Consider the following 24781-nt stretch of genomic DNA (forward strand, 5'->3'; position numbering starts at 1 on the left):
GGTGAAGAGAGAGGTGCCAGAACATCATGCCAAGTGCAGAGAATGTGTTATGTGCACCTGCTGAATAGTACACGCCACTCATCAGGTGTGCACACCCTTTTGCCCCATGTTAGCCCTTAAAAGATCAAGCCCTTTAAGAGTGCACATCTCAGTGTGTGAAAAGGACATCTCAACATGTGAAAACGTCAGTTTTCATGCCAGGTCTAAGTCAGATACTTAACGTACAAACAAAATCCAGACACAGCTTTCCAATTATTTTTAATTCCGTATTTAAGAGTCACAATGTGAACAGGCCAAAACTTATGTGCAATAAAAAATTCCAGCTGCATTAAAGACAAAGTGCTCAATTAACCTCAAGCACTAGCTTCCTAATACTTAAAGCATTTCATTAGGCACCTGAGAGAGCTTGATAATCATTGTGTAGAACTAATCAAAACACAGGTTGGCTGGACTTTCTGAATGACCCTGTAGCAATACAAAGTTACTAAGGTCACACTCAGCTCCTGCTTGCGGTTAACAACTACTTAAATGTTATAGTCAAAAATTGTCCATGAAGTGATTCTGTTAAGAGTTATGACAAGCTGTTTCTACGCCTTCTATCCAGAACAGGAAGACAGAAGATAAAGGAAAGTTCTTCAGAAACCACGCAGGTGGCCAGATGCCTAACAGAACAGATTTAGACCAGGTGTGGGGAAACCACAGCCCATATCTGTACTGCAAGGGTGAAGCAGCAACTGCTGGCTCACTCCAATCCAGGGGGAGGAAGGAGGAAGTCGTGAGCCTCTGCACCCAATTGCAGGGCTGCAGCTGTGAGCATCAGTTTGCCTCTCCCATGGCCCACAGTTGGTTTTTGCCCTGTGGATCAATGGTCTATGACTGAAAAAGAAGTTCTCCCTCTCCCAACTTAGAGCCAAATTAGAGCAATTTTGGGCCAAATTCTATCTGTGTTACTCCATGCAATTCCAAAGCAATGGTAATGAGATCCTTGGTAGGTGTGATGCTACATTCTAGGAGAGGTTTGATGAACCAGTAATTACCAAAAATATTAGGCAAAAAGTCCACTACTGGGGTTTTTGAGTTGGATAAAATCAATTACTCTGCTAAATAGCCCCACAGCTTGGTTAGCATGTGAATACCAAGTGTAGAACTCAGACCACATGAATTTTCATTTTTACTTTGACATGCAGCTTTAGGAGTTAATGGATTACCCACTATCAATTCAGTGCTCCTCCTAACTTCCTGACTGGCCTGAAGGCACTTAACATATTGGAAAGTGTCTATGTCCTTGGTACTTAATTATATTCTTATTAATTATTTGGGTCTTGAAATTATTTGTGGCACTAGTGTTTCACAGAAAGATATATATATATAAAAATAAACTGCTAATACCCTCAAAACTCCACTGTAATTTTCTAAGCCAACTCTGGTAGCAACAAGTCAGGGTGTAGCTGTGAATTTTCTGCTGAGGACTCCACACGCTTTGTGTACTCCCCGCATGCTGCCATACAGAATGCTACGTGTAGAGCATTAGAGGAGGTGGGGCCAGAGAATCCATAACTACATAAATCTCCCAAATCCAATTCCACCCTGCAGCAAGGTGCGCCAGTGATACACCCCTTAAGCTGGAGCAATAGCTGCAAAGCAGCTACATGTTTCTCAAATTCAGCCTTTGGACGAGAATTCCTCCTTCTGTTTCTGCAATTTCCCACTGCAGAGGAAGATTATCTGGCTCTTGGTGTGGTCGTTCAATGAATGAAGAGACAACGACATTCAGAACACATAGGAGTACAATGGGACTTATTAATATTTTAATCAGTTACAAAAACTGCTTTGTCCCTATGTTGCTGTTATAAATGTAATGGTTTAACCCACTTGTAAATACAACACAAATCAAAAACAACACTTCTCCTGTTCTATCAATTTGCAGTTGGACCAGGAGAAGGGATTTGATTCAATAGACCTTGCTAGCAAATTAAGTCTTAAAAAGGACATAAAAATTTACCTTTCTAGTCTAGTCCTCCCACTAAGATACTTTAATGTCTCTTACCTCACCTCATATTAAGTCTCTTCCTAATAGATCAAGGACAAAGCAAATCACACTGTGCTCAAAATAACCAAGTGCCAAGTGAAAAATTTAAAGCGCTGCACTGACCTGGAGAAAACCCACAGCAAACACAGCATTTGAAAGTGAAGTCCATGGTAAGCAGAATTTCATTAATTTCTGAGGTCTCAGTGGCTCAGTTAGGATGATTTCAATCTTTTTGTAAGCAACATCTGTACTGAATAATCCAATAAACCTATAATTTGTCTTTTCTACTTCCAAATGTGGTTGTATTTCAGCATATTCAGCAACAAGTAGTTTTTAAACAAGTTTTGCAAAACAATTGTAAATCACTAATGCAAAGAGTAGCAGAATTTCAGAGTTATGAACAGCAGAATTATGAACTAACTGGTCTACTGCACACAATTCAGAATTGAAAGTATGAGATCAGGCAGCAGAGATGAGATCCACCCAAAAAAAGCAAACACTGTTCAGCACAGCACTGTGTATGTGAGCTGTTCTGTTCTTGTTACATTTAAATTACAATGATTAAAAACAGCACAGGAAAGTTTCAAAGCTGTTTTAAGTCCATGTTCAGCTGTAAACTTTTGGAACAACTATAATGATTTACTCAGTTATGAATATTTCAAAATTACAAACACGACTATGTATGACTTTATGAAAGACAAGCTATGATCAATTTATTTGTATAAACATGTCTCCTTTGGCCTGACCACATACCACAAAACCAAGTTACTTATGTGATTTGATACAGTAGGATACAGACCACATTTTTGTCTAGTTTATTCATTTCAAGAGACTGGATCCAAGGAGTGCTGAAGTGACTTTAAGGCCACAGGTTTTTTGGCAATACAACACACATACAATAAAGTGTCATTCACCTTAATTGTAAATTAGTAAAGCTACGACGACGACAGCACGTCTTATTACTGCTCCATCTGGCTCAGCCCATGTAGTTTATTTCTGGTAACAGAAATTCTGAATTTGCCAAAAATAAATATTGGAATAACATTTAAAAATTTGAAAGAATTATCAGAGAAGCGGGGTTTGAGCGCACAGTATCTGAAGCACAGACTTCTGAATGACTAATTAAGGACCGTGTTCTCTTAACTTTTGAGAAAGGTAAAGAAAAAATTACATTTGAAAACTGGACTGTAGAATATTTGTAATAATCACAGTACTAAAAGTATACCATTTTGTAATCGGTATAAACCATGTTTTTAAAAAAATCTCCACAGATTTTTGACTCAATTATCTAGTTCTTGCCAATCTGAAACTTAAAATGTATGTCAGCAATATTTAAACATCATTATAAATATGATTTCTAAGCCACCTTCTAGATCTTTGAATTTTTAAATTGAATTGCAGTGAACAAAAACAAATTTAACCATAAGTTTGAGGCAGAAATATTTGGGTCCTTTCCATTCCTCTAAATGCACAACAAATTGACTTCAGGGTCAAGTAAGGACTGAGTATATGCTGCAGAACACCACAAAGGAATAAAAGTCACTAGCCTAATATTTTCTAAATGATCCAGCAGAATCTGGGGAATTCGCAGTCTCTTCCTTTTCACACAGTGGGGTTCTGTTGACTATCCAGACCAAGTCATGTTCCAAACACAAGGCAGCAGAATTTTTTTTTATATAAATGTGCAGCCTCCTGATGTATCATATTTTTACTCCATGCCTGCATCTACACTACACCATAATTTTGAAGGAGCATATTTTGAACTTCAACTTCAAAGTAACGAACTTCAAAAATGCCCATCCGCGCGCACGCGCACGCACACACACACACACACACACACACAGAGGACTGAATTTACTTTGAGGTAACGGCCCAGCACTTTGAAAGGAAGTGTCTGCACATACATGGCCTTTATTTCTAAGCAAGAGACCAGGAAATGTTTCAGATGGAGGTCTCATGTCTGACAAGCCCTCCCGGGGCCCACAGCCAGCCGCTCCTTTAAAGGGCTCCTCCCAGCACGCACACCCTGCATGTGCTCTGGGCTGCCAGGCTGCACGCAGCACAGCACACCCTTTGCACATGGCAGAGCCACTGCAGAGACCCTTATGAATCCTCAGTCGTTCCCCAAGGGGGATTTCCCCCAGGCGATGGCCAGCCTGCTAGAAGTGCTGCTGGTGGCCATCCTCCAGCTGCACCACAGGGCCAGCTGCATAGGCCTCCTCCTTCAGGCCTTCTGCGGTGCAGTGGCTGTGCCTCACCCCAGTGATCACTGAGGCTGGGGCTTTCCCACCAGCACCAACTGGTGGGACTGCCTCAGGCTCTGGGACTGGGATGATAACCAGTGGCTGCTCAACTTCAGGATGACCAGAGACACATTTGAGCAGCTTTGCCACTGGCTCGCCCTATCCCTTCAGCACCGGAACAACCAGGATGCAGCCTGCACTCCCCATGAGCAAGAGGGTAGCCATTGCCCTGTGGAAGCTGGCCACCCTGGACAGCCACCACTCTGTCAGACATCAGTTTGGGGTGGGCAAGACCACCATTGGGGCAGTCCTGATCTAGGTAATCCAGGCCGGCCAGAGCCATGCACCCACCCGCTGTCCATGCAGGTCGTCCAGGCAATCAACATTCTTCTCCTCCACCGGGTGGTCTCCATTGAGGACCTAGACTTCGCCCTTGCCAGCTTCGTGGACCTGGGCTTCCAGAACCGTTTCAGTGCACTGGACAGCACATAGATAGCCATCCGGGGCCCAGACCACAGCACTGGCGCTTTTGTGAACAGAAAGGGGTACCACTCTGTGGTCCTCCAGGCCCTTGTCAACACCTGCAACCTGTTCACAGATGTGTGTATGGGATGGTCAGGCATGGCCCATGGTGCTTTGGAACTCATGGCTCGGCCGCCGAATGCAGGGGGGCAAATACCTCCCCTCACAGGAGCTCCTGGTAGAAGACATCACCATGCTCCTCTGCATCATGGTTGATGCTGTGTACCCTCTACACCTGTGGCTCATAAGGCCTTACGCAGGACACATTGGCCTGTCCCAGGACATGTTCAACGCAAGCCTGAACCAGGCCAGGAACACAGCTGAGTAGGCATTCAGGCAGCCGAAGTGGTAATTTAGATGCCTCCTCATGAGACTGGAGGTTAGCCTCCCGAACATGCCCATGGTGGTCGCAGCCTGCTGTGTTCTCCACAATATTGTGGAGAGTAAAGGGGAGCCTTTCACCCAGGGCCAGGCTGCCGAGCCTGCTGACAGGTACTAGCTGCCACCAGGCACAGAGAGACGGGGTGCGTATCAGGGAGGTCCTGTGGGAAGCCTCCACCTAGGGCCCACAGTGACCCTCCCCCAGCCAACTCCCGACCACACCCCCACCTCTCACCACCCCTCACCAGACAATAAGGACGTGGAAGTAGGGGTGGAACTTAAACTTTACTATTATAAATAAAACTTGTGCGTTTATAAACCTCTAAACAACACGAGTGCCTACAACTATGTCCAAAGGAGGAAATATATACAAGAGGATGGGGCAGGGTCACTGGGGAAGGAACCTACTTGGAGGAGGGGGCCAGGGTGGGTGAGGATTCATTCGTCCACTGCGGTGGAAGGCCGGGAGCCGCAGTGGCCACAGAACCCCCCACCATCCCGGGTGTGGGAACCCTGTCAGGGCCGGGTTGGGGCCAGGACAACTGGAAGGTAGGGATGTTGAGGGGGTAGAGAGGCCTCAGGGTCAGTGAGAGCCATGGGGTGAGATGGGGAAGCTGGTGGGGAGGGAGGGGCTTGCTCGCCCTGGATGGCACTGTCCACCAGCCACTGCCTGAGTGCCAGGCAGGCAGCAGACAGCAGCAGGGCCCCAAGGTCGGTGGCCACCCCAGGAGTGGCGGGAGCAGGGCTGTTGCAGGAGGTGCTGCAGGGCAGGCTAGCGAGGGAGTGGGAGGTTGGAAGAGGCGGGCAGCCATAGCCTGGGTCAGGGTTTCCAGGATGTCAGCCACTCGCACCCACACCTTCCGATCTCTCACCAGCTAGTCCCAGAGCACTGCAGTCATCTCCCACAGGATGATAACAGCCACTGGTTATCATCCCCGTCCCAGAGCCTGAGGCAGTCCCACCCGTCGGTGCTGGTGGGAAAGCTCCAGCCTCAGTGATCACTGAGGTGAGGCACAGCCACTCCTGTTGACCATCCTCATCCCCGTCGGCAGCGATGCCCAGCCTGTCGGCGACCACATGGGGACACACAATCAGGTGGGGTGACTAACTCTTGGTCCTGCGTGGGTGCTGGCCAGCCCCAGATGGATCTGGAACAGCTCCTGAACAGCAGACCTGTGAAGACAGAAAGGGATACGCTGACGGCCTGTGAGTCCTGTGTCCTGATTCCAGAGCCCAGGGTCCCCACTCCACTAGCCCCCACCCCACCCCACCCCTCTGCTGTCGGGTGTCCTGGGGGCCTTCTGGGTCTCCAGGTGCAGAGGGGATCCCACATGGTGAGGGCCAGGCCAGGTTCAGTGGCCCCCTCCTTTCCCCAGGCTTGTGGACTGTGCAGGAGCAGACGCCGAGTGTCACGTGGGCTTGTGGCCATCCCCATCTTCAGGATCCCCATCCCCAGGCCCCAGGGGATCCTGAATGCCCTGAACCTACCAGCTGGTACCTCCATGAACTCCAGTTACTCCCAGCTGGAGGTGTGCCAGCACGATGTCCTGAAAGGGAGGGTCCCGTTGCTTGAACCCTCATCCTCACTCCCAGCCTTGGTCTTCTGGTCCCCTGCAAGGGTGCTCGTGGTGCCTGAGAGTGCCGGCTCCTCCTCCATCTCCATGGGGGGCGGGGAAGGAGTCAGGGGGTTGGCAGCAGTGTCCAGGAGGTGACCCAGGAGTTGCACCTCCTTCAGTCCCAGGAGATGGTGAAGCTCTTCATAACAGGGGCACCAGGTCAGCCGTGCCCCCGACTGGCTGGCAGTATCCCAGGCTTGACAGTAGGCCTGCCAGAGCTCCTTCACATTTGTGCACACGTGCTTGCCGATCCTGGTGGGGTGCCCCTGGCTGGTGAAGCCCCTGGCCTGCTGCTCATAGGCGTAAGCATTCCATCACCACGCTCCAGTCTGTAGCAGGACCTCCTCCTGCCCCCACAGTGCAAGGAAGTCCTGGGACTTCCTCCTCTGTCCAGGAGGGGCCCCGTTTGTGCTGACACTGGCTAGGCTTCTGGGACCCCTGGCTGGGCTCACGGGTCAGCTCCGAGAGAGCACAGGGCTCCTGGCCAGCCAACACAGCTGGAGGGGGGTGGCTGTCACCGCAGCGTGATTGTGGAACAGTCATGCAGCAGGGAGTTCACACTTCATGCTCTCAGCTTCCTGCCTGGGGTTGCTGGGTAGCTACATCTTTACACACAACTGGCAGTGACTATAGAGCCCCATCTGGGCTGGCCAGAGCATCTGCGGGTTTGCAACCCGCTGCCATGGCAGACCCACTACTTCAAAGTTATGGGATGCAGAGCGTCTACACACATCCCATTTCAAAGTTACACTTCCAAATAGGGAGCTACTCCTGTCCCGGGAATGGAATAAGGACTTTAAAGTTGGGCCTCCCCTTACTTCCATCGCTATTTTGAAGTAATGTATAATGTGTGTAGATGCTCTGCACTTAAGTTTGAAGCAAGCCCTTAATTTTGAAGTTCGTTGCTAGTGTAGACGCGGCCCTTGATTCCCTTCTCAATCATGACAGAACACAATACAGGGAATGGCTCTTCAGCAGGACCTGCCAATAATACCCTATATTTGGAACTATGTTCCCTTTAGGTGTAATGAGCCTAAATACATACGACTCATTGGGACTATTTCCAGCCATCCACAACTGATAACTCCTTTTGAAAATGTGTAACTCCTGTTTACCCTACGGTAGCAAGTGGTATTTGTTGGGGAATTTTTCAAATTAAGCTAATAGCATGTCAAGCCTTTTTACGCAATGTAGGAAATTTTAAAGCTATATAATTACTTTCATCATCATGTGACTGTAGAAACAACAACAACAAAATCCATCTCTAACAATGAAGTTAGAATCACTTCAGATTTTTAAAATAAGATTTTTTTTAAAACTATCTACTCATAAGAAATCCCAGTAAGGTTGCCTTCAATAGAAATTCCACAACCATCACAATACATAAGCAGAAATCGCTGCTCTTCTGCTCATTCTTCACTGTATATTTGATTATATGTATGCTTTAAAAGGCAAAAATAAAGTGTTTACACTAGCAAAATTTAGTTGCTTTGCTAACCTAAGAGTTATTATTGTTACTCACAGGTTTCTTTCATATTGTTCCTGAAGGAAGTGGAAATATAGCTCGAAGTCTTGAATTAAATTTAGTCAGAAGTGGTCATTTGGATTGTAAGTATGCCATTCTTGATTAAAAATGCTTTTCAGAAACAGGCATTATATCTATTATAGTCACAGTTATTTTATAGTTTACTATTAAATCAGGGTGAGGTGAAGACACTGTTTCAGACCTGATAGACAAGATGACCATCCGGTGAAGCATGAAAGTTTTCAGCTGGTGATTTTTTCCACCATCAATTTTTTTTTTCTTAAAATCTAGAAGAATTCTTGTTACTTAGTAGTTAAGATGTTTTATGATGGTCTAGCAAAGGTATGTACATACGTTTCCATCCTCTAAGCCAGGCAAGTCAAACTTAAAACCTACTGAGGGCCACACAAACAAAAACAGGTAGCTTTTCGGCCCACCAAAGAAAATGTGCTTCTATTTGAAAATCAAAATTATTTATTATTATAGATTATGTTTTAAGGATATTTTATAATATTTTTCAGGTCTTGTTTGACTAATACAATAATTTAATATGTACCATGAATGTTATTGTTTTATAATTTTACTAACAATTCATAACATTTGTTTTATAAAATTGTTATTTGCTCATATATAATAATTTTTAATTTAAATCCAAATTTAAGGTACTCTGTGCCCACAGCAGCTCCCAATCCCAGGGCTGCCGCGGTTCCCCCAGCCCCAGCCAGATACATGGAGCTGGGGCTGCCAGTGGGGCTCTGTATCTCAGCCAGCTCCCAGCCCCTGGGCCAGAAAAAAAAAAAAAAAAAAAAAAAAAAAAAAAAAAAAACCACAATGGGGCTGCATTTGGCCCACGGGCCTCATGTTTGACATGTTTCTTCTAAGCTTATATTCTTTTAAATGGAGCACAAAGCATATAGACAATTTCTGTGACTCACCAGAAAAATGACTGCTAACATAGTGACTACCATGTTAGGGATGTTTGCTAAATACATTACTCAAGTCAGAATTTTTAAAATTTATACACTACTCTGGAATAGGAAACAATTAAGGCATCTAATTTTAAGTTAAGTATGCAATTACAAGTGCCCAATTACTATGTAAAATAACTGCAACTGTACATGAGAACAGAGTACACATTAGTAATTTTTAAAGTAGCTATACCTCATCCTACAAAATAAGAGTAGCCTGCTTATGAACTCTTTTACTACAGAATTTCTGGCATGCTTTTAAGCTAAGTAGTAAAAAGTGGTATCTTTGGTTTGTGTCATGAAAAGACTGACCATCTAAATGCACATCATGTTCCTTCTCATGGGAATAAATTATTTTCTAAAATTAGTTTCTTGCTGAGATGCCTTAAGGAAAATTATACTAGGATGGGGAAGACACAAAGAAATGAAGGCTCAAGTGATCTTCAGTGAGATTCTATTTATCCCTAGAGGAGAAGGGCAACGGTGCTATTCAAGGTGACTTTGGTATGTTTCACTACTGTTTCCATGGGATTGATTCCATCCGAGCAGGGATTAAACACACACTTCTGCAATGTGGGGGAGACTGTTGGGAGATGTAAATGTAATCTCCACATACGAATCGAATATTAAGCAAGAGGAAAATCAAGTATGACAATGGAAAAAGGAGCGGAGGGTAGGGTAAAAAACAAGAGGAAAGACCGTGCCAAAAACAGTGGAGAGTAGCAGTCTGGCAGACAACACTGTATCTAATTGGGCAAGGAATCAGTGAAGCCAATCAGAAAAAAATAACATCTGTATTCCAATGCAAGAAGCCTGAGTTACAAATGGAGGAACTAAAACTATTGGAGCTGGAAGTAAAAGCAGATATTATAGTGGCAATGGAAACATGGTGAAATAGCATTCATCCCTGGAACGCAGATATTAAAGGGTATGTGCTGCTCAGGCAGGTCAGAAATAAACAAAGGTGGTGGAACAACATTGTGTATTTATGACCAGGTAAAGTGTAAAGAAATTGCAAGCTGGAAGGAATGCATACCACAGAGTTGGTTTGTACCAAGATCATTTTTGGGAAGAAAGGCAACAGAGGCTCCACAAGAATAGTTCTTGGGGTCTAATACAGATCCCCAGGAAACAATACGGATATGGACAGAGATTTCTTTAACATATTCAGTTAAACATTACTGGGGATTCAGTGATTATGGTAGACTAAATTTCCTAGGTGCAGAATGGAGGACAATTGTAATTTAGGAGAGGTGGGGGGAACTTTGTTTCAAGACTGAGCTTGACAAATGTATAGGAGATGTTATGACGAGTTTGCCTAAAATATCACATGGCCCATCTGTCACTGCTGTTACCAAATATTTCCAGTGACTGGAGATAGGATACTGAATGGGGAAGGCTTTAAGTTACCACAGTGAATTCTTTGCCCGGAGTCTGGCCGGTGGGTCCTGCCCACAGGCTTAGGATCTAATGAGCTGATATATTTGGGATCAGAAAGGAATTTTGCTCCAGCTCAGGTTGGCGGAGACCTGGGCACTGATGTCTCTCTCCTTCTGCTGCAGTGCTGCTCACCTGCTGGTTTGAACTGGAGTAAAGGGTGGAGTCTCTGTAATGAAGTCTTAACTCAAGATCTGAGGACTGCATTAACAGTCCCAAGTTATAAGGAAATTATGGGAGGGACAGAATGACATTCTGTGGCCTGTACTGTGCAAGAGGTCAGAGTAACTAATCACGATGGACCTTCTGGCCTTAAGGTCTATGGGTCCATAAGGAGATGCAGTCAACTAAGTCACTCCCCTCTTTGTTTTCTTTTGCATATTGCTTGAAATTTATGTCTCCATCTATAAAGCTCTTTTATCCCTCTATCTCTCTGGCATCCAATACTTTCCACACTTGCCACATATAGTGAATAGGACATTGCATTGTGGTAAATGTGGCTCTTGGAGGCTTTAAATGCAGCTCCACCTAACAGCGGCAGGTGGAGAGTGCCGTCCGCCTGCCCTGGGCACGCGCCTCATCATTTGGTGGGAGAAGCATGTGGCAGCAGCAGTGGCCCTGGTGGTGACACGACTTCCCAGAATGAAATTAGAACAGGGAGGCTGGGGGAGCCTGGCTCTTGGGGAGGGCATTCAGTTAAAAGTGGAGGGAGGGGGTGAATATGGAAAGACACAATCGCAAGTGTGGTGATCTTTGAATTCCTAATGGGCACCTCTGATTACAGTGACCATACTTCCCTGTGGGAAATACAGGACGCCTGCTAAATTGCTTGGCGCTAAGCGAGTTCATTGGCAATCCATGAGAACTATGCAGTACAAACACTCAAAATAATGTTAAGTTGACTGAACACCCATTTAAACCATATACAGCATTCTTATAACAAAAACAGGTAAAAATTAAAAATATATACCTACAATTCAGTGTATATATATGTACAATTGAACACATATACCAACAATTGCTCTATAAAAGGGCCTTGTCCTAATATGGTTGTCCTTCAGAGTGTGGGCCGGTAGTGGGCGGGGGGCGTGCAGGAGGCTGGGGTATGTGAGTGAGCTGCTGGAAACTAGGGCTGTGTGTGTGCAGAAGGGCAGGAGTCAGGACAGGAGGCTGGGAGCAGGGAGGAGCCCTGGGATGGGGTTCTGGAACAGTGCAAGCCATTGGATATTTTTGCAGCAGTATAAAAAGAGAATGAAACCTACTGGGCCAGTCCCTCTCCCCCGCCCACCCTCCATTTAATTTCATTGGAGTCAGTGGCTTTACAACTGATAAGTCCTCCTCTTTCAAAGGGAAACAGTATATTACTCCATACCTGATACCTTTCAATATCTCCATGTATTCAATACAGCACAGCAAACCTTCTACTATCCACACACTCTACAGCAAGCCCATAGCCAAACTTTCCAACCTACCACCAGTCTGTATACAACAGACCTACATGCTAATACCTCACGGAGCCCCATGAGAGGTACAGCACTTAAAGGCTTGGAAATCCTCCCGCCTTGCCAGATGCTCCTTCCTGCCATCTGCTACTGAAATTTCCCATCACGTGTTTCACTCTCCCAAACAAGGACTTGACCCTGCCCCCATCTAACCACTAGGCTGCCCCTCTCCCCGCCAGAGATGCCCAGGCCACTTGGTGCCTGTTTGCTTCCCAGTTGCTGCCTGTGGGTCACCCCTTGCAAGAAGTGGGTGTGTCCCACAAAAGCTCAGAACCTAATAATAATTAGTTTTTAAAGAGCTACAGGACTGTTTTTGTCTTTTGTGAAGATACAGACTAACATGGCTACCTCTCTGACATTCTTCTCCTCTTCCTCCTCCCGGGTTAGCTAGCTCCTTCCCTCACGCCCTGGGGCAAGTCCAGATTAAGATAAGGACTGCAGCTTAATGGTTCAAAAACCCTCCCTACACAAATGCTAAAACTTAATGGAAATCACTTATCTGGAAATCCAACTCTAATGGGAAAGTCAAACAAACATACCCAGTAAAGATACATGGCAAAGTTCTTCCAGTTTTCAATTTACCATGCACCAAATAGCAAAGTAACACAGGGTATTTAAAAGCAAAATTATTGATCAATTTCAGATAGCTACAAAAAACTCCAAAAAAAAAAAAAGTGTGTTGTGAAAAGAATTCTTTCCCTTTTAAACCTTAACACCTATGCCAAGTGCAGCAGCCAGACTGCCTGCTCCCCACCCTATTTCTCCCATCACCTCACCTTTTTCCACCTCCTCTCAGAAGGGGTGGGGTGGGGTGCGGGCTGTGGCTCTGGTCTTTGAGGGAAGGCACAGGCAGAAAGAATGGAGCAGGGCAGGGGAAGTTAGCCTTCCAAAGCGGGGGGTGGAGTTCCACCTGCCACACCTGTCTGTGCAATTTAAAGGTGCCTGAGGCTTCCAAGCCATTTTAAATTGCCTGGGGTCCTGAGCACTAACCCCCTTTGCCCCATCTGTCAGTGGGCTGGGCTGAGCCCCTCCCCCCCACACTCCAAACCCCTGGGCCCCAGCCTGGAGCTCCCTCCTGCTGCACCCCAAACCCTTCATCCAGGTGCTAACTCAGAGCATGCACTCCTAGCTGGAGCACCCTCACCCCATCTCACACCCCAGCCTTCTGGACCAGCCCGGAGCAAACCCCCCCATGTTCTGAACCCATGTTTTTTGTGCTCACTCCACATCCTAGGAGGCCCCACAAAATCTAACAGCCCTGGTCTCCAGGAGAGTTAATCCAGCCCTATCGGCCCCCCACTCCATGACTCATCTTCCTTGTCTCCTTGCTCTCTCTGCTCCCTTCTGAGCCCTCTCCCCCACCCTTTCTGGGACTCCTCCATACCCAGGATCCCTCAGAAAACCCCTGGCCTGGGCGCAGCTGTCCTTTGCTCCAGAGATTTGCCTGTTTGCTGCTGCCTGTGGGCTACCAAATGAAGTGCAAATCCCTATCAGCCAGCGCCCCTTCCCCCCACATGGCTGCCCCCATTTCCCCACCATAGGGCCCTGCCCACCCAATCCCAATCCTATTACCTGCCGCCAGTGGGGGAGGGGTGGAAGGGAAGGGGTAGGGGAAGAACTTCTGAGAGACAGCCTCCTCTGTCCTTCTCCCCGGACATCTGTGGGGATGCTGCTGGTAACTGCGTATTTAAAACAAACCTGCTTAAGAGCCTACAGACCTCCTGCAGACCGCTCTTTGAACAGACAGTCCCTGCTGCTTCAGGTGCTGTCTCTTTAAAATTCAGGTCCCTGCATTGCAGCATACTGGACAATTAGCCTGTTTTTTTTTTTGTTAAAAAAAAAAGTCCAGATGTTCTCCAGGGAGCTAAAAAAGGGACAGTCCCAGCTAAACCTGTACAGATGGTCACCCCATCTCTGACCTACCTATTTGTTGGTGACAATAAAAGGAGAACTAAGCAGACTGTCAATAATTTCTGCAATTCACGCCCACAAAGCCGTACTAGTTAGCTGCAAGTAAAACACTGCAGCTGCATGTTCTTAACCAAGTGCCCTTAAATCACAGGCTGTCAAACTTTTGCCAACCTTTACTAAGTCTGGCAACACCTCCTGGGTGGTCACCAAGACCATACAATATCTCCCACCCCCCAGACAGGCCAGAACACAGCAGCTTTTGAACAGAACGCAGACAATAACTGAGGAGAGGCAGAGAAAGCGAATATTGTATCCAAATGAAACTGCAGGGAGAAAGGTAGGGTGTTGCTGTTCAGACTGGTCATATGGCCAGGATGCTGGAGTTGGTATCCCTTTCATGACAAAAAAAAAAAAGTGCCATGGCACCTCTCATTACCATAAACCATCCATATAATAAAAGGGTGAAACACGTACAAACTATAAATACCCCTCCCCCACCACATAGGGCATGTGGTGGCAGGGGTCCCCACCTGAGCCAGCCTCTTCCAGACGCCACTTGATTAAGCTAACTTGACCTCATCCCCAAAATCCAAAGGAAGTGGGTAGGAGAGGATCTTAAAAGAGAAACGAGCCCTTTTCTCCATGCCAGCCAGCCTGGTCACTCCCCTGGCTCTACATCTGGCTTGTTACCAAGCAAGATGATATCTGGCTACTTAAATTGGAAAATCTTTTCTGTTCTACAGCCTAAGTAGATGATCACAGCCAGTTTCAAAACACATCTGGACATCTAATAAATCCTATTAATTGCAATTGACTTTTCCTCTCACCATTTTTTTTTCATGATAACACTCATGTAATAAGGTTTCAAAGGCATGATGAAGTGTGGCAAGTTGCTTTCACAGAGATATGGAATTTACAATGATCAAATATAAACTGTCATCCATCTGGAAACAGGCCAGACCTGACTAGCTCAGCGAGTGTCTCGGTTCCTTCCATTTAACAAGATGTGCTTGAAGGCTTTTACTCCTTTGTATGATACACAAGACAGTACAGGTCTGATCAATTCCCACTGCAGGGGATGGAAGAGGGGAAGGGATCTACATGCACCACTGGGCTAACCACACTCTGCAATCCCCTCACACCCACATTGCCCCACTGAAAGGGGCCATAACAGAGCTCACTTTAGGACACTGTAGGGATTATCTAACACGAATACTTCACGCTGGTCACTATTCAGTAATTTGGTGCTTCCCAAGGGTTGGATTCCCTAAGAACACTACTAGATCAAAGATCTTCCTCCTGACCTCATTACGAATTCATATTTAATGGCAATATAAGCTACAATATAGTTCATCCTTCAGAGCATATAACCACATAAAAGTAGAGTTGGGTGTGGCCCTCCTCCCCACTGAAATTTACAGACATTAGTGCAGTTCTGAATTTTTATAGCAAAGAGTTGAAGTTTTGACATAATGACTCAATTCACCTGCACCAGGGATGTCCAACAGGTGGTCCCTGGGCCAGAACCCAGCCTGCGGAGCCTCTTTATGCAGCCCACGGGGCCAGCTGCTGGGGCATGGCACTGCCACCAGCCCCGAGGGCAGAGTCCCAGTTGGGATGCAGAGCCAGCAGCAGAGCCCCAGCAGCCAGAGCATCAAGCTGGCACCAGCCCTGGGGGGCAGAGCCCCAGCTGGGGCACAGGGCCGGTGGCAGAACAGTTTGAAGCTGCAAGCGGGGTTTAAGCCTGGGAGTAGGAGGGGGACAGTTTGGGACTGTGGGGAATGTAAGGCTGGGGGCAGCTGGGGCTGCGCGGGGAGGGGCGGTCTAAGCTGTGGAGCAGGGGTTGGGGCTGAGAGGGATTAAGCCTGGGGATGGGGCGGGTTTCGGGCTATTTTGCGTTCAGACCTCCGGAACACTTAGAAAATTGCCACATGGTGCCCAATCAAAAATGGTTGGGCATCTCTGACCTAGACAGTGGGCTACAATTAAATTCTGCTTTCTTAAAACAAGGCCTCCACTGCTCTATTTGCAACATTCACACAAAATTAGTTTGGCAATGATCTGAAGCCCAATGAAATTCCTTTGACTTCCTTGGGTTTTCGATCAAGCTCACAATATACAGCTGTAATGTAAGGAATATGTAATTAGAATGGTGATAAAATTATCACAAGATGTCACAAAACTAGAGTAACTTGGTCAGAAAATGAGGAGAATTATATGAACAAAACTGACTGTTTCCAGGAATGGAAACTTTGTGTTAATTGAGGTGGTTCTTCAATGCAACAGTAGCCAGAGAGAGGTCCTTAAAACTGACTTTACAAAGAGCAAAGGCAAACATTCTAAAAGAATCCTTATTTTCCATGAAAGTGACTTTTAGGATCTAATTAAATAGATACAATAGTGGAAATTCACACACAAATCAGACAACATCAATGACAAGGAAACAGAGTTAACTTTACATCATGGAGCTAAACTAAATGGAGTATTTAAAGGCAAGGCAGACGTAGTACTAAAGATTTTAAAAAGCAGAACACTATTAATAGATAAGAAAGCAAATAATACCAAATAGTGTAATATAGTGCTTCAGAGATGTATATAAATGGATTGAAATATGTGCAATTCAATAAGCATCCAAGCATTTGAGGGGCAAAGGATGGAATTATGTCTATTCTTGTACTTATGCCATAGCCCTTGACAACACTGACATAAACCCATTATCCCAAGGCTTAAAAACTATACCCATAACAGACCCCTTTATATACACTAACAGGCAAAGAAGGTGAAAAGAGAAAACAAAGAACTAGAGATCTACTACACTGATCTCTTTTTGGCAAGATAAAAATATTGTATCTGGATAACGAGTCTGGCATTTTATACACAAAGCAAATGAAAGGTCACATGAAGAACTGGGGGAAATTTTCTTCACATACAAAATACTTTAAATATTAGAGGAAAAATAATACACAAAGCCTGTGATAAAAATTGTGTTGCCTGTATTTAACTTTTGGTGAATGCAACATTAAACAAGCACAGCATTTGTTGGCCTCAAATTACCTTAGTTGCAAAATTTCAAAGTTAATGGGTAACCACAATTTAAATAGCTTTTGGTTTGAGTTTCATATTCCATTGTTTGTAATAAACTCTTCCAGGCAAAGCCTTAGAAGGTGGTCTACAAAGGGCATCGAATTTACCATGATTTTTTGTGGTCTGTACAAAATGGGTATTTTGACACAGCTCCTTTCTTGCTGTCAGTACAAATCAATTACTTTTTATTTATTTAAGCAATTTCTTAGTCTGATTAATAAAATGTATCTTGAATGTAATCCACTACCTCTTCCAGTCAGGTCTGCTATATCAAACAACACTTAAAAGGACAAAACATAAAAACAACAAAATCCCACAAAAAAAAAAATCCATCACCCTGTCTTTAAAGCTCCCTCTCAGGTAACAGTTTCAAGGATGGGTAATATATGGTCCTAGAAAACGGGATTTTGGACCCTTTAAACCATAGTGTTTACTAGCTCTGAACCATTTTTTCCCCAAAGGCATTTTTTACTTATTCTTTTCTCGGTACTGAAATGTCTATAAAACTAAGCAACTAGTATTTTCCAACTCTTCATAACACAAAGTGAGCTTTAATTAAAAATATTTTTCTCCTCATAACTGTTCCCCTCTTTTTTCACTTTACTTTTTTACTGCATGTTTTGAGTAAGAGTGCCCATGAAATGCTTTAAGTCAGTGCTAAATATAATACTCACAGTTACTTATAACTCCGCCAAGTGGATCACCTTTGAAATCAAACTCAATATCCATATACTTTCCCTGAGGAAACAATGAATTTTAAGAATGTTACTATTCCATTTCAGACCTTTTAAAAGTTCCTTCGTTATTTTACTGTACCTACAGAGAAATTCTGTTGCTTCTTTATGATTTGTGTATTTATGTCCTAAATAATACTAAATAAATCTAAGCAATAGATTTCAAAATAATTTTATTGTCCCATCTGGGGATTTTTATGGTATTCAATAGAGGATGCAGTGTTCTAACACAGGTAAATTGACTTTAAGGTTGAGAAATAATTGTGATTGTTTTTAAGAGCCAAGATTGCTAGGCAGTCTTGGTCGCAGTGACATTCCAACCTCCAAAGAAATTCTAAACAGAGTTTAGGAAACTGAGTGTGAACTGCAGTACTGTAGTCAGTGAATATTGGTTTATTTGGTGATGAGCTTTCGTAGGACAGATCAATCTCATTTCCAATACAGAGACTGACATTTATAAGTACAGAGGACCAACTGAAACTACACCATCTACTTAAAGAACTCCCTGACTCTACTCCAGACCAAATTCACTCAGACACATCATCTGAGCCCCGACCAGGGTTATTCTATCTACTATTTACCCAGAATGCCCTATCATTTCAGGTACTGGCATCCGTACTACAGGACTGTTCGGCTATGTAGACTCCCTCCTCAAACCCTACGTCACCAGCACTCCTAGCTATCTCTGAGAAACCACTGACTTCCTGAGGAATTACAAAACATTGGAAACACTCATGACAATTCCATCCTTGCCACCATGGATGTGGAGTCTCTCTATACCAATATTGCACATGAAGATGGACTACTAGCTGTCTGGAATACCACCCCTAACGTTACCACAGCAAAATCTGGTGGTTGACATATGTAACTTTGTTCTCACCCACAATTACCACCAATTTGGAAACAAATTATACCTCCAGATTAGCGGCACTGCTATGGGCACTCGCATGGCCCCACAGCATGCTTACATTTTCATGGCTGACTTCGAACGAGTCCTTCACTCTCTTCCCATTACCCGTTCTTTACTTATACTACATCGATGACATCTTTATCATTTGGACACACGGTAAGGAGACTCTGGAAGAATTCCACAGAGATTTTAACAACCTGTATGCTACCATCAATCTCAGCCCTGACTATTCCACACAAGAAATACATTTCCTGAATACCATAATACGAATCACTGATGGCCACAGACACCACTCTCTACTGGAAACCCACTGCCTGCTGCACTTACCTACATGCTTCCATCCAGCACACACCACACAATCCATCGTTTATAGTCAAGCCCTTAGATGCAAGCGCATCTGCTTGGATTCTACTAACAGAGACCAAAAACTACAAGACCTCTACCAAGCATTCATAAAACAATTACCACCAGGAGAAGTAAAAAAACCAAATTGACAGGGCCAGACAAATACCCAGAAACCAGCTACTTCAAGATAGGCCCCAGAAGAGCAACAACAGAACACCACTTCTCATCACCTAAAGCCCCCAGCTCAAAGCCCCACAACCTATTCTGGATCATGATGCTACACTTCAGAAGGCCCTAGGCAACAGGCCTGTCCTTTCCTATAGACAACCTCCTAACCTAAGAAAGTCTCACCAGCAGTCACCCGGGGAACTTTTCCTTCCAACAAAACCTGCTGCCAACGCTGCCCGCATATTTATTCTGGGTATACCATCACTGCACCTAACCATGTTAGTTACAAGATCAAAGACACATTCCCACGCACTTCCAGCAACATTACATATGCCATTATGTGCCAACAATGCCCTGCCACTACGTACATTGGGCAGACTGGGCAAAACCTTCTCTATAGAATAAATGGACACAGAGCAGACATCAAGAAACTCAATACACATAAGCCGGTTAGTGAACACTTCAATGGAGTGGACTCTTCTGTTAAAAGACCTGAAAATGTGTGTTCCAGAGCAAGTATCAGAGAGGTAGCCGTGTTAGTCTATAGCTTTGAGAACAAGAAGTAGTCTTGTGGCACCTTATAGGCTAACAGATGTTTTGGAGCACAAGCTTTCATGGGCAAAGACCTGCTTCGTCATATGCAAAAGAGCAAAAGATTTACAAACAGATTAGAACAAGCAATTTGTGAATTGGAATTCATACTCAAATTCGACACATTAACACGGTATGAACAGAGACGTCAATTACCTCATGCATTACAAGGACTGCTTCCCTTCCTTTGATGCTCTGAATTATCTCAGGGCAGGACAATTAACATTCCCCTGCCCTTCATCCCCCTCCTTCAGCCCTATGTATTTGATCTGTCAGTTTTTATTGCAATGTTTTTTTCGGTCCTCTGTACTTATGTCAGTCTGTACTGGAAATGAGCTTGATCTGATTAAGTGGGTCTGTCCCACGAAAGCTCATCACCAAATAAATCATTTTGTTAGTCTTCAAAGTGCTACACTTCCATTGGTTTGTTTTGTTGGAGTACAGACTAACACAGCTACCTCTGTGAATATTGGTGGCATGACAAAAAGTACCTCCTTTGCTCTAATATAATCCTCTCTCAAATGGGACATTAACACAGAGCACGTGCCTTTTAGTTTTCTCCATCAGCATAGACACTGGGCAGACAGATTCCAACACTTTGGTGCACCCTGCAGCTCACACCTGTGAATCTGTAGACGTACCCTAAGGAAACAACACTTGCTGCCTTTTAGATGTTATCAGACCTAGTAGGTTGGGGAATTCTGAAACCTGTTTTTGGCTGGAGCACGGATCAGAGCACTCAAAGGATATGACATTCATTTGGGATTACGGAGGGGCAGGACAGGCAGCAGTTGCTGGTGTGTTAAATGGAACTCGGTTAATAAAGCTACAGCCTTTTCCCACTACACTGTCTGCCTCATCACTCAGATGCTTGGGGTGAAGTTTTGAGCAGCCTATTGGCACAGACTTGACTCAACTTTCAGCAATACAACTGCACCCCTCTGTTTGACTTCACTACAACACAGAAGATCATTTATTTCATTCTGTGTGTTGTTTTAATTATGGGACAGGTGTTCAATTTAGGAACAGTTACTTTCACCAGCAACAGCAAGTAATGGAGCCTTATTGTTTATGAAGTCAACAACAGCAAAGCTCCCGAGCAAAACACAGTTCAAGGAGGATGCATTTTGGCAATAATTCAAACAAACCCCACATTCACTCCCATGTCATGGATTATTCTGTTTGCTTACTTAATGAAGACAGTGAATTGAACAAGAAGGTCTTGTGTTTAAACATTTCCACTTATTTCACTTAGGGTGACTTTTTCCATCACAGAGCAACAGAAAATTGAGTGTCACATTACATTCCTTAAGCACTGCCTTAAGGATGCATTCTAAGTTGCTGGGTAAATATGTCAAGTTAAACAGTAACAAGTAATTTTTTTCATAATGTTGGCAGCCACATCACAGACAACATAAGAAAGGCCTTTTATTTTCTGGTTTGAAAAATTAATGTAGAGCTGATAAACTCAGGATTTTCTAAAAATTCTATCTGGTTTTTAAAATAACTTTAAAAAAAAAAAAATCAAAGAATTACCACAAGTACAATTTTCCAGTTACTGGTCCAGCAGTACATAACCCAGAAAGTTTATGCTAGCTCTGGATTTAAAAGCAAGTTCTAGAGAGAGAGAAAACACAGCTGGCTGAACTCTCTTCCCCTTCCTATTTCTGATCTCCCAAGCTCAACCTTCTACACTAACCTCTCCTCAGTGTTTCTTCTCCTCCTCCAGCTACCTGGTTTCCTTCACTCCTATTCCTTGTTTTGTTCTCCCCATCACCTTTCAGGCACCTTCCCTTCCCTACCCCAAATACTCCAATATCCCCTAAACCAACATCCCTTCCCTCCATTTTTTTTCCAATCCACGTGTTGACTAAATTTTGTTATGCAGAGATGTGCAGCACCAGTAGAAAAACATGCTTTTGGGTGTGGGCGGCTCTGGGCACTCTGCTAATAAGCTGGGCAGACTGTGACTCTCTCCCAGTCAGCTGCCAAGTGCTCATCTGAATGGGAACACTGCCATAAACCATGGACTTTGCCTCATGTCTGGGAGCATCTTGCGACACTGCAGAACCTACAGTGCCTAAGATCAAAACACACTGCTTTGTTCAATGCAGAGAAAAACAAGCAGGGTCAATCAGACGAGCAGTCAGAGCAGACTCCACTTCCAGTTACTAGGCAGGAGTTTAGGAGACCTTTCCCCTGTTAAAAGTAGCTCATCATTTAAAGCAGAAAAGATATTCTAATGCAGTGATTCCCAACCGTTTCACTAGCGCAGACCCCCATCACCATCCCTGAAAACCATTCATGGGCCCCCATCAAAGCAATTCTAGTTTCCATGATAGTTTTAATTTAGCCTTGATGTTTTTTTCATGGACTCCCTGCAATATCCTCGCAGACCCCAGTTGGGAACCACCGTTCTAATGCATTTCAACCCGTAGTCAAACTCCGCCCATGGAATTGTGTGATACTTTCAGGAGGCACCCAGAGCACAAGTCCAGTGGCGTTATGTCTACCCTGGGTCTTGGCTTAACTCATGGTTATCAGATCCATCCCATGAGGTTCTAGGACCCTGGACCCAGGCCCTGAGTTTGCATAATTATATGTGCAGATAGAAGGGGAATTAAGCCTGATTTTTGAACCCTGGTCTTATACTGCTTAGAGACATACTCTTTCGGTGGCTTTCTACGTTGAGCTCTAAGAGAAAGCTGGGGATAAGTATGGACTTTTTTGCGTCTCCAAACATGTAGTTCCAGTGTATTAGTAGTAAGTACGTTTATTGCCTATTACCAGATTCTATACAGTTTCACATTTGGTTCTAGGCTGAAATATTTTGATAAAATGGTACTGACTTGCAGAATACAACTCCACTAACAGAAAACCAGAACAGCCAACATAAAGACTGTAGCAAAACTGAAGAGCAAACACGTAGAGGCTTCATGCCAGCAAAATGAATCTGAATTAAACATGCAGAGAAAATATAAGAGGGGAAATGATATCATCCAGTGATTATCTTGCTAAATAGAACAACGCTCCTTGTTACATGGCTGTTTAGGTAGCCAACTGTGTCAGGAATAGCACCAAATCTAGCTGAGCTATAATTATGTTTTCATCCAGCCAGATAACTGGGAACTCTCAAGTTTAGCTTCCACTTGCATATTTTGGTTTCAGTCTAATTTTATGTTAAAATCAGAAAGCAACAAAATTTTATACCAGGAAACTAAATGCATTTCTAGAACAAGGGTCACAACTAGGCAGAATAGAGAGGCGAAAGGGCCTGCTGGATGAAATGAAACATTTTCAAATACTTTACACCACAGACTTTCCAAGTGTTGTGTCTGGTTTCATAAACAGTGTTTTAACATAAAATGTTTTCTCTAAAATGAAACAATCATTAATTTATTACAATATAAACTTTTTACACACAGTAAACTCTTTCACATCTGGCATTCGATTATCCAGAACTCTCAAATAACTGGCATTTTAGCTATAAGTCTATTTTAGTGATGTTTTCCATAGATACAGGATAGGGAAAGTAAATATAAATAAATACAGAAAATACAGTATAAGTTTACCGTGCACAATACTACTGTTGTTGGTAAATAAAGTGCTCTGCATACATTTTTTTTTTTTCTCAACATCTAATCTTGTTTTTCTTTCATGCTATGCATTGCTAGGTAAACCACTCTATTATCCAGAATATTTGAATATGTGGCAACTTCCCAGTACCGGGGCTGTAAGATATGAAAGCGTTTATTGTACAATGAAAGAAAAGAAAAAAGAACCCCAGCACACGCTTCTCTTGTTCAAATGTCAGGAAAACTTACCAAAACTTGTTAAGTACTATAATGAGAGTAACTACACCTTGGGGGGAAAAACAGGTCTGACCCAACAGAAAGCATCTCATTTTCTCAGCTGCTCAAAGCTGTAGATGAGATCTGTGGTAAAGTATTCAGCAGAAATGTTGGTTTTTTAATACTCTGTGTATTTAAACAGTTTCAGAGGTAGAGGCACAGGTGGAGGAAAGTCTCTTATGCAAGTGAACCCTCTGCTTTTATTCCATGCCACTAACCAAGCAAAGTTAGCCCAGCCCTAGGACGAAATGACTCTCCTGCATTCATGCAAGTAACTAGGAAGCTTGATAGCCATCTGCCACATGATAGGTTGAGTTTACAAATGCCTACAATGGTGGGATGAGGCCAACTCTCCCAGCAGGGAGGGAAAAAAAAAAAGGGGGGGGTGATATTTTTGGAGGTCTGGTTTATTTACACAGCAGCTACAGGGCTGCTTTCTAGTAGAGGCAGACAGACTGGCAGCAACTCTGCTTAAGCTAGTGTGTTATTTTTAACAATGTGACTGTGGTGACACAGCCAGCCAGCCATTCAGGCTAGCTGCCCAGGTATGTACCCAAGCACCAGGTGGGATTTTAAGTGACCCTCTTACTCCTGGCACATAGCTTGACCCTAAATGGAAGCTAGGCAGTGCCACATGGGTTGCTCACTTGCCATAAATGTCTTAGGCTATGTCTACACTATGAAATAAAGTCAAATTTATTGAAGTCGACTTTTTTACCGCTAGATTTTATAAAGTTGAAGTTGAGTGTCCACATCTGCTCACAAAGGCGAGTTAGTGACACCCCACTAAACTGCCTCGGTACAACTGCTACAGCAGTGCATCATGGACACCTAACCCACAGTTCCCTTCAGCCTCGTTGCCTTTGGGGTGTTTTTGCCAGTGAATTATCAGAAAAAATATGCCCTGCAAGTGTTTGTGGTTATGTGATGTCACCTTCCCAGAGGGCACTGCCCTTATTCCCCC

General features: G+C 44.1%; 1 protein-coding gene across 3 annotated transcripts in view; it reads right to left on the minus strand.

Moving 5' to 3' along the window:
- Window positions 1-24781, minus strand: part of MYO1B (myosin IB) — a 198864-nt gene that overhangs the window by 66711 nt on the left and 107372 nt on the right. For all 3 annotated transcript variants that reach the window (XM_075000691.1, XM_075000690.1, XM_075000689.1), the window contains exon 7: window positions 17893-17956. In XM_075000691.1, the coding sequence (XP_074856792.1) occupies window positions 17893-17956 (64 nt within the window). The remainder of the gene's footprint in view (window positions 1-17892; window positions 17957-24781) is intronic.

Source organism: Carettochelys insculpta, chromosome 8 (assembly GCF_033958435.1).
Source record: "Carettochelys insculpta isolate YL-2023 chromosome 8, ASM3395843v1, whole genome shotgun sequence".
NCBI classification, from domain to species: Eukaryota; Metazoa; Chordata; order Testudines; family Carettochelyidae; genus Carettochelys; species Carettochelys insculpta.